Source organism: Oncorhynchus mykiss, chromosome 13 (genome assembly GCF_057628025.1).
Source record: "Oncorhynchus mykiss isolate SJ-2025 chromosome 13, ASM5762802v1, whole genome shotgun sequence".
NCBI classification, from domain to species: domain Eukaryota; kingdom Metazoa; phylum Chordata; class Actinopteri; order Salmoniformes; family Salmonidae; genus Oncorhynchus; species Oncorhynchus mykiss.
Genome location: NC_143034.1, coordinates 83,974,985 through 83,986,370, shown reverse-complemented (window position 1 = coordinate 83,986,370; position 11,386 = coordinate 83,974,985). Strand labels below are relative to the sequence as shown.

Below are 11,386 nucleotides of genomic sequence, written 5' to 3'. Positions count from 1 at the left end.
CTCTCTGTCTCTCTTCCTGTCTCCCCCTTGCCAGCCCCTAACTGTCTCAACACTGTCTCTGACTGGCAGCAGCCTGTGTCCAGATGGTACCAGATTACATGGAGAACAGAAACGTCTTTAGTCTAAGCGCACAAGGTGTGTGTGTGTGTGTGTGTGTGTGTGTGTGTGTGTGTGTGTGTGTGTGTGTGTGTGTGTGTGTGTGTGTGTGTGTGTGTGTGTGTGTGTGTGCGTGCGTGCGTGCGTGCGTGCGTGTGTGCGTATAAAGATATACAGAGTCAGTCTTTCTGTCTGTCACACACACACACACACAACACACAACACACTCACACAGTGTTAACAACAGATTAGTGTAATGTTTCTGTAGAGGAGAATTGGTTTCCTGTCTGGGAAGCAACAGATTCACTGGTCTATATCATCAATATCACTGGTCTATATTATCAATATCACTGGTCTATATCATCAATATCACTGGTCTATATATCACTGGTCTATATTATCAATATCACTGGTCTATACCATCAATATCACTGGTCTATATCATCAATATCACTGGTCTATATCATCAATATCACTGGTCTATATTATCAATATCACTGGTCTATATCATCAATATCACTGGTCTATATTATCAATATCACTGGTCTATATCATCAATATCACTGGTCTATATATCACTGGTCCATATATCACTGGTCTATATCATCAATATCACTGGTCTATATCATCAATATCACTGGTCTATATATCACTGGTCTATATCATCAATATCACTGGTCTATATTATCAATATCACTGGTCTATATCATCAATATCACTGGTCTATATATCACTGGTCTATATCATCAATATCACTGGTCTATATCATCAATATCACTGGTCTATATTATCAATATCACTGGTCTATATCATCAATATCACTGGTCTATATTATCAATATCACTGGTCTATATATCACTGGTCTATATCATCAATATCACTGGTCTATATTATCAATATCACTGGTCTATATTATCAATATCGCTGGTCTATATCATCAATATCACTGGTCTATATCATCAATATCGCTGGTCTATACCATCAATATCACTGGTCTATATTATCAATATCACTGGTCTATATTATCAATATCACTGGTCTATACCATCAATATCACTGGTCTATATCATCAATATCACTGGTCTATATTATCAATATCACTGGTCTATATCATCAATATCGCTGGTCTATATTATCAATATCGCTGGTCTATATCATCAATATCACTGGTCTATATCATCAATATCGCTGGTCTATATCATCAATATCACTGGTCTATATCATCAATATCACTGGTCTACATCATCAATATCACTGGTCTATACCATCAATATCACTGGTCTATATCATCAATATCACTGGTCTATATCATCAATATCACTGGTCTATATCATCAATATCGCTGGTCTATATCATCAATATCACTGGTCTATATCATCAATATCACTGGTCTATATATCACTGGTCTATATTATCAATATCACTGGTCTATATCATCAATATCACTGGTCTATACCATCAATATCACTGGTCTATATCATCAATATCACTGGTCTATATCATCAATATCACTGGTCTATATCATCAATATCACTGGTCTATATTATCAATATCACTGGTCTATACCATCAATATCACTGGTCTATATATCACTGGTCTATATCATCAATATCACTGGTCTATATCATCAATATCACTGGTCTATATCATCAATATCACTGGTCTATATCATCAATATCGCTGGTCTATATCATCAATATCACTGGTCTATATTATCAATATCACTGGTCTATATTATCAATATCACTGGTCTATATCATCAATATCACTGGTCTATATTATCAATATCACTGGTCTATATCATCAATATCACTGGTCTATATCATCAATATCACTGGTCTATATTATCAATATCACTGGTCTATATCATCAATATCACTGGTCTATATCATCAATATCACTGGTCTATACCATCAATATCACTGGTCTATATTATCAATATCACTGGTCTATATCATCAATATCACTGGTCTATATCATCAATATCACTGGTCTATATCATCAATATCACTGGTCTATATCATCAATATCACTGGTCTATACCATCAATATCACTGGTCTATACCATCAATATCACTGGTCTATATTATCAATATCACTGGTCTATATCATCAATATCACTGGTCTATATATCACTGGTCTATATTATCAATATCACTGGTCTATATCATCAATATCACTGGTCTATATTATCAATATCACTGGTCTATATCATCAATATCACTGGTCTATATATCACTGGTCTATATCATCAATATCACTGGTCTATATCATCAATATCACTGGTCTATATCATCAATATCACTGGTCTATATTATCAATATCACTGGTCTATATCATCAATATCACTGGTCTATATATCACTGGTCTATATTATCAATATCACTGGTCTATATCATCAATATCACTGGTCTATATCATCAATATCACTGGTCTATATTATCAATATCACTGGTCTATATCATCAATATCACTGGTCTATATATCACTGGTCTATATCATCAATATCACTGGTCTATATCATCAATATCACTGGTCTATATTATCAATATCACTGGTCTATATCATCAATATCACTGGTCTATATTATCAATATCACTGGTCTATATCATCAATATCACTGGTCTATATCATCAATATCACTGGTCTATATATCACTGGTCTATATTATCAATATCACTGGTCTATATCATCAATATCACTGGTCTATATTATCAATATCACTGGTCTATATCATCAATATCACTGGTCTATATCATCAATATCACTGGTCTATATCATCAATATCACTGGTCTATACCATCAATATCACTGGTCTATATTATCAATATCACTGGACTATATATCACTGGTCTATATCATCAATATCACTGGTCTATATCATCAATATCACTGGTCTATATTATCAATATCACTGGTCTATATATCACTGGTCTATATATCACTGGTCTATATCATCAATATCACTGGTCTATATCATCAATATCACTGGTCTATATTATCAATATCACTGGTCTATATCATCAATATCACTGGTCTATATTATCAATATCACTAGTCTATATCATCAATATCACTGGTATATATTATCAATATCACTGGTCTATATATCACTGGTCTATATATCACTGGTCTATATTATCAATATCACTGGTCTATATTATCAATATCACTGGTCTATATCATCAATATCACTGGTCTATATTATCAATATCGCTGGACTATATATCACTGGTCTATATCATCAATATCACTGGTCTATATCATCAATATCACTGGTCTATATCATCAATATCACTGGTCTATATCATCAATATCACTGGTCTATATATCACTGGTCTATATCATCAATATCACTGGTCTATATCATCAATATCACTGGTCTATATTATCAATATCACTGGTCTATATCATCAATATCACTGGTCTATACCATCAATATCACTGGTCTATATTATCAATATCACTGGTCTATATCATCAATATCACTGGTCTATATTATCAATATCACTGGTCTATATCATCAATATCACTGGTCTATATATCACTGGTCTATATCATCAATATCACTGGTCTATATCATCAATATCACTGGCCTATATCATCAATATCACTGGTCTATATATCACTGGTCTATATTATCAATATCACTGGTCTATATTATCAATATCACTGGTCTATATCATCAATATCACTGGTCTATATATCACTGGTCTATATTATCAATATCACTGGTCTATATCATCAATATCACTGGTCTATATCATCAATATCACTGGTCTATATTATCAATATCACTGGTCTATATCATCAATATCACTGGTCTATATATCACTGGTCTATATCATCAATATCACTGGTCTATATCATCAATATCACTGGTCTATATTATCAATATCACTGGTCTATATCATCAATATCACTGGTCTATATTATCAATATCACTGGTCTATATCATCAATATCACTGGTCTATATCATCAATATCACTGGTCTATATATCACTGGTCTATATTATCAATATCACTGGTCTATATCATCAATATCACTGGTCTATATTATCAATATCACTGGTCTATATCATCAATATCACTGGTCTATATCATCAATATCACTGGTCTATATCATCAATATCACTGGTCTATATCATCAATATCACTGGTCTATATTATCAATATCACTAGTCTATATCATCAATATCACTGGTCTATATTATCAATATCACTGGTCTATATATCACTGGTCTATATATCACTGGTCTATATTATCAATATCACTGGTCTATATTATCAATATCACTGGTCTATATCATCAATATCACTGGTCTATATTATCAATATCGCTGGACTATATATCACTGGTCTATATCATCAATATCACTGGTCTATATCATCAATATCACTGGTCTATATCATCAATATCACTGGTCTATATCATCAATATCACTGGTCTATATATCACTGGTCTATATCATCAATATCACTGGTCCATATATCACTGGTCTATATCATCAATATCACTGGTCTATATCATCAATATCACTGGTCTATATTATCAATATCACTGGTCTATATCATCAATATCACTGGTCTATATATCACTGGTCTATATCATCAATATCACTGGTCTATATCATCAATATCACTGGTCTATATTATCAATATCACTGGTCTATATCATCAATATCACTGGTCTATACCATCAATATCACTGGTCTATATCATCAATATCACTGGTCTATATTATCAATATCACTGGTCTATATATCACTGGTCTATATATCACTGGTCTATATCATCAATATCACTGGTCTATATCATCAATATCACTGGTCTATATTATCAATATCACTGGTCTATATCATCAATATCACTGGTCTATATTATCAATATCACTAGTCTATATCATCAATATCACTGGTCTATATTATCAATATCACTGGTCTATATATCACTGGTCTATATATCACTGGTCTATATTATCAATATCACTGGTCTATATTATCAATATCACTGGTCTATATCATCAATATCACTGGTCTATATTATCAATATCGCTGGACTATATATCACTGGTCTATATCATCAATATCACTGGTCTATATCATCAATATCACTGGTCTATATCATCAATATCACTGGTCTATATCATCAATATCACTGGTCTATATATCACTGGTCTATATCATCAATATCACTGGTCTATATCATCAATATCACTGGTCTATATTATCAATATCACTGGTCTATATCATCAATATCACTGGTCTATACCATCAATATCACTGGTCTATATTATCAATATCACTGGTCTATATCATCAATATCACTGGTCTATATTATCAATATCACTGGTCTATATCATCAATATCACTGGTCTATATATCACTGGTCTATATCATCAATATCACTGGTCTATATCATCAATATCACTGGCCTATATCATCAATATCACTGGTCTATATATCACTGGTCTATATTATCAATATCACTGGTCTATATTATCAATATCACTGGTCTATATCATCAATATCGCTGGTCTATATATCACTGGTCTATATTATCAATATCACTGGTCTATATCATCAATATCACTGGTCTATATCATCAATATCACTGGTCTATATTATCAATATCACTGGTCTATATCATCAATATCACTGGTCTATATATCACTGGTCTATATCATCAATATCACTGGTCTATATCATCAATATCACTGGTCTATATTATCAATATCACTGGTCTATATCATCAATATCACTGGTCTATATTATCAATATCACTGGTCTATATCATCAATATCACTGGTCTATATCATCAATATCACTGGTCTATATATCACTGGTCTATATTATCAATATCACTGGTCTATATCATCAATATCACTGGTCTATATTATCAATATCACTGGTCTATATCATCAATATCACTGGTCTATATCATCAATATCACTGGTCTATATCATCAATATCACTGGTCTATATCATCAATATCACTGGTCTATATTATCAATATCACTAGTCTATATCATCAATATCACTGGTCTATATTATCAATATCACTGGTCTATATATCACTGGTCTATATATCACTGGTCTATATTATCAATATCACTGGTCTATATTATCAATATCACTGGTCTATATCATCAATATCACTGGTCTATATTATCAATATCGCTGGACTATATATCACTGGTCTATATCATCAATATCACTGGTCTATATCATCAATATCACTGGTCTATATCATCAATATCACTGGTCTATATCATCAATATCACTGGTCTATATATCACTGGTCTATATCATCAATATCACTGGTCCATATATCACTGGTCTATATCATCAATATCACTGGTCTATATCATCAATATCACTGGTCTATATTATCAATATCACTGGTCTATATCATCAATATCACTGGTCTATATATCACTGGTCTATATCATCAATATCACTGGTCTATATCATCAATATCACTGGTCTATATTATCAATATCACTGGTCTATATCATCAATATCACTGGTCTATACCATCAATATCACTGGTCTATATCATCAATATCACTGGTCTATATCATCAATATCACTGGTCTATATCATCAATATCACTGGTCTATATCATCAATATCACTGGTCTATATTATCAATATCACTGGTCTATATTATCAATATCACTGGTCTATACCATCAATATCACTGGTCTATATCATCAATATCACTGGTCTATATCATCAATATCACTGGTCTATATTATCAATATCACTGGACTATATATCACTGGTCTATATCATCAATATCACTGGTCTATATCATCGATATCACTGGTCTATACCATCAATATCACTGGTCTATATCATCAATATCACTGGTCTATATTATCAATATCACTGGTCTATATTATCAATATCACTGGACTATATATCACTGGTCTATATCATCAATATCACTGGTCTATATCATCAATATCACTGGTCTATATCATCAATATCACTGGTCTATATTATCAATTTCACTGGTCTATATCATCAATATCACTGGTCTATATTATCAATATCACTAGTCTATATCATCAATATCACTGGTCTATATTATCAATATCACTGGTCTATATTATCAATATCGCTGGTCTATATCACCACTTGCCTTTCTAAATACATTTGATTGATAGATTGATTGATTGATTGATTGATTGATTGATACTACCACAATTCTCTGTTACAGCAATATCATTAGAACAGAATAGAGTAGAACAGAATAGAGTAGATCAGAACAGATTTGAGTAGAAGAGAATAGAATAGAGTAGAACAGAACAGAACAGATTAGAATAGAATAGAATAGAGCAGAATAGATTAGAGTAGAATAGATTAGAATAGAATAGAACATAACAGAATTGAGTAGAACAGAACAGATTAGAATAGATTAGAATAGAGCAGAATAGATTAGAGTAGAACAGAACAGATTAGAGTAGAACAGAATAGAATAGAATAGAACAGAATAGAGTAGAACAGAGTAGAGTAGAACAGAACAGATTAGAATAGAATAGAGTAGAACAGAACAGAATTGAGTAGAACAGAATAGAATAGAGTAAAACAAATTAGAGTAGAACAGAACAGATTAGAATAGAACAGAATATAATAGAATATAACAGATTAGAGTAGAACAGAAGAGAGTAGAATAGAGTAGAACAGAACAGATTAGAGTAGAACAGAATATAATAGAATATAACAGATTAGAGTAGAACAGAAGAGAGTAGAATAGAGTAGAACAGAACAGATTAGAGTAGAACAGAATATAATAGAATATAACAGATTAGAGTAGAACAGAAGAGAGTAGAATAGAGTAGAACAGAACAGATTAGAGTAGAACAGAACAGATTAGAGTAGAACAGAACAGAACAGATTAGAGTAGAACAGAATATAATAAAATAGAACAGAATAGAGTAGAACATAATATAATAGAATAGAGTTGAACAGAATAGAGTAGAGCAGAACAGATTCGAGTAGAACAGAACAGGTTAGAGTAGAACAGAACAGGTTAGAGTAGAACAGAATATAATAGAATAGAACAGAATATAATAGAATAGAACAGAATAGAGTAGAACAGAATAGATTAGAGTAGAACAGAACAGGTTAGAGTAGAACAGAATAGAATAGAATAGAACAGAATAGATTAGAGTAGAAAGAGAACAGATTAGAGTAGAACAGAATATAATATTAGAACAGAATAGAGTAGAACAGAACAGATTAGAGTAGAACAGAACAGATTAGAGTAGAACAGAATATAATAGAATACAACAGAATATAATAGAATAGAACAGAATAGAGTAGAACAGAACATAATACAGTAGAACAGAACAGATTAGAGTAGAACAGAATATAATAGAATAGAATAGAACAGAATAGAGTAGAACAGAACAGATTAGAGTAGAACAGAACAGATTAGAGTAGAACAGAATATAATAGAATATAGCTGAACAGAATAGAGTAGAACATAATAGAATAGAATAGAGTAGAACAGAATAGAGTAGAACAGAACAGAGTAGAGTAGAATAGAATAGAGTAGAACAGAATAGATTAGAGTAGAACAGAACAGATTAGAGTAGAATAGAATAGAGTAGAGTAGAACAGAACAGGTTAGAGTAGAACAGAATAGATTAGAGTAGAACAGAACAGGTTAGTGTAGAACAGAACAGGTTAGAGTAGAACAGAATAGAGTAGAGTAGAACAGAACAGGTTAGAGTAGAACAGAATAGAGTAGAACAGAATAGAGTAGAGTAGAACAGAACAGGTTAGAGTAGAACAGAACAGGTTAGAGTAGAACAGATTAGAGTAGAATAGAATAGAGTAGAACAGAATAGAACAGAACAGGTTAGAGTAGAACAGAATAGACTAGAACAGATAGCTTTACTGTGTTTTCCACCCGTGTTAGGTTACATGGAGAACAGAAACGTCTTTAGTCTAAGCGCACAAGGTGTGTGTGTGTGTGTGTGTGTGTGTGTGTGTGTGTGTGTGTGTGTGTGTGTGTGTGTGTGTGTGTGTGTGTGTGTGTGTGTGTGTGTGTGTGTGTGTAAACAGTCTTTGTGCAACAGGGGTGACTGACTAAATGACGCTGAACCTTGACAATCAGAAGGCCAGCCGCTTCATTGTGTGTGTGTCCGTCAGTCTGTCTGTAAAAGGCACGACTTGATCAGAAATCATTCAGACCAAACCCCCCCCCTCTCTCCTCCTTCTCTCTCTCTCTCTCTCTCTCTCTCTCTCTCTGTTTCTCTCTCCCCTCCTCTCCTACTTCTCTCCTCCCTCTCTCTCTCTCTCTTCCCTCTTTCCTCCTTCTCTCTCTCCTTCTCTCCTCCTTCTCTCCTCCTTCTCTCCTCTCTCTCCTCCTTCTCTCCTCCCTCTATCTCTCTCCCTCTCTCCTCCCTCTCACCTCCCTCTCTCTCTCCTCCTTCTCTCCTCTCTCTCTCCTCTCCTTCTCTCCTCTCTCTCTCTCCTCTCTCTCTCTCCTCCTTCTCTCCTCACACTCTCTCTCTCTCCTCCCTTTCTCCTCCCTCTCTCTCTCCTCCTTCTCTCCTCCCTATCTCTCATCCCTCTCTCTCTCCTTGCTTCTCTCCTCTCTCTCTCCTCCCTCTCTCCTCCTTCTCTCCTCTCTCCTTTCTCTCCTCCTTCTCTCTCCTTCTCTCTGCTGCAGTGCGCTGGGACAGGGGGCTCCCCGCGAAAAGGCCATCATTGATCAAACACTCTGCTACACACACACTGCAACCCACCCCCGCCCCCCGCCAGCCGACTGTGAAATCATGATGCACAGTAGAGTGATTCCCCCTGTTTCCGTGTCCGTGCGTGTGTGTGTGCGTCATGCATGCGTACCAGTGTGTGTGTGTGTGTGTGTGTGTGTGTGTGTGTGTGTGTGTGTGTGTGTGTGTGTGTGTGTGTGTGTGTGTGTGTGTTGTCGGTAAGGTGTGTGTGTGTGTGTGTGTCGGGTCCCTACTTGCTTTCCCGGGCCTCTGCAGCAGCTTCTGAACGGTGAGCAGGTCCTCCGTCTTTACTGCCTGCAGTAGTTCCTGGTCCTTCCCCATCTTCACACCCAAACCATCCTCCACTCAGCGGTCACTCTGCCTGCCACACCCCGGGGTGACGGAGCGCCCAAACCTCTCGGCCAGACCGTAAACAGCGTCCTCCGCTACAGCTGTGGAGTCTCCAGCGGCATACGGGGAGGATTGAAGGCACCGATGTCGAGGCTTTCCCGATAAGGAGAGAGGGACGGAGGGAGGGAAGGGTGGAGCGTTTAGTTTCCTGATATTCCAGAATCAACGCGCCGATCAAGAAGAATAGAATATAAATCCCGGAGGGTGTATGTTCCCGGTGTGCGTCTCCTGTCCAGATCGGTTCCGTTTCCGTGGTTGCCTCTTATCTCCTCCACTGGCCAGACACTGCAGCGGTCTGATTATAACATCCCTCTCTCTTCCTCTCCTCTGCTTCAAAAAAAAACATCATTAACAGATGGAAGCCAGCGGATGGGAAAGCAGAGAATATTTCGCGCTGAAATCGTTAAATAAATAAATAAATCGTGATGATAATAAAATGAGCGATGAGAATGATACGCGCGAAATTATTGGTGCGCGTCTAGTATCGTGAACGCGCGAGCTGTTATCGTCCCGAGGATGTGCTCGTCTCGTGCTGCTCGTTCGTAAACACAATCCTGTTGCACTCGTTGTGCCATCTCTCTCTCTCACTCTCTCTTTTGGGTAAATGTTCCCCGTGCCCGCGCTTCCCTACAGCAGCTGGCCCAGCTCGCGCTCCTAAACGTTTCCTGCTGCTTCATCCAGGGGGCGTGTCAGAAGCCACGACCGCCCAATCCCATCTCTCTGGGTCTGCAGCTTGCAGGCAGAGGTCTCTGTGTGTGGGGAGAGAGAAATAGGGAGTGAGGGTGAGGAGAGAGAGAGAGAGACAGAGACAGAGACAGAGACAGAGAGAGACAGAGACAGAGACAGAAGGGTCATGTTATCATATCATCTTCAGGACTAAAGGGAAAACATATTTAGCATCAGTTCTGATTCAGAAACTAGCCACACACACACACACACACACACACACACACACACACACACACACACACACACACACACACACACACACGCACGCACGCACACACGCACGCACACACATACAGCACATTGCTCACTCAGGGTCAACATGTGGCTTGATGTGCCTCTGTGTGTGTGTGTGTGTGTGTGTGTGTTCGTGCGTGTGTGCGTGCGTGTGTGTGTAAGGGCGGTGTGTAAAGGAACCAC

At 36.3% G+C, this 11,386-nt stretch overlaps 1 protein-coding gene across 9 annotated transcripts in view; it reads right to left on the bottom strand.

Moving 5' to 3' along the window:
* The window catches only part of caskin1 (CASK interacting protein 1), a 137,197-nt gene extending 126,208 nt beyond the window's left edge, over positions 1–10,989 (bottom strand). For 4 of the 9 annotated variants that reach the window (XM_090194511.1, XM_090194512.1, XM_090194514.1 and 1 more), the window contains exon 1: positions 10,084–10,907. In XM_090194511.1, coding sequence (XP_090050637.1) covers positions 10,084–10,171 — 88 coding nt within the window. In that variant the 5' untranslated portion in view covers positions 10,172–10,907. Of the gene's footprint in view, positions 1–10,083 lie in introns of all 9 variants that reach the window. The other 5 variants (XM_090194516.1, XM_090194518.1, XM_090194515.1 and 2 more) reach the window with 4 other exon arrangements.
* Between the last annotated feature and the right edge of the window lie 397 nt (positions 10,990–11,386).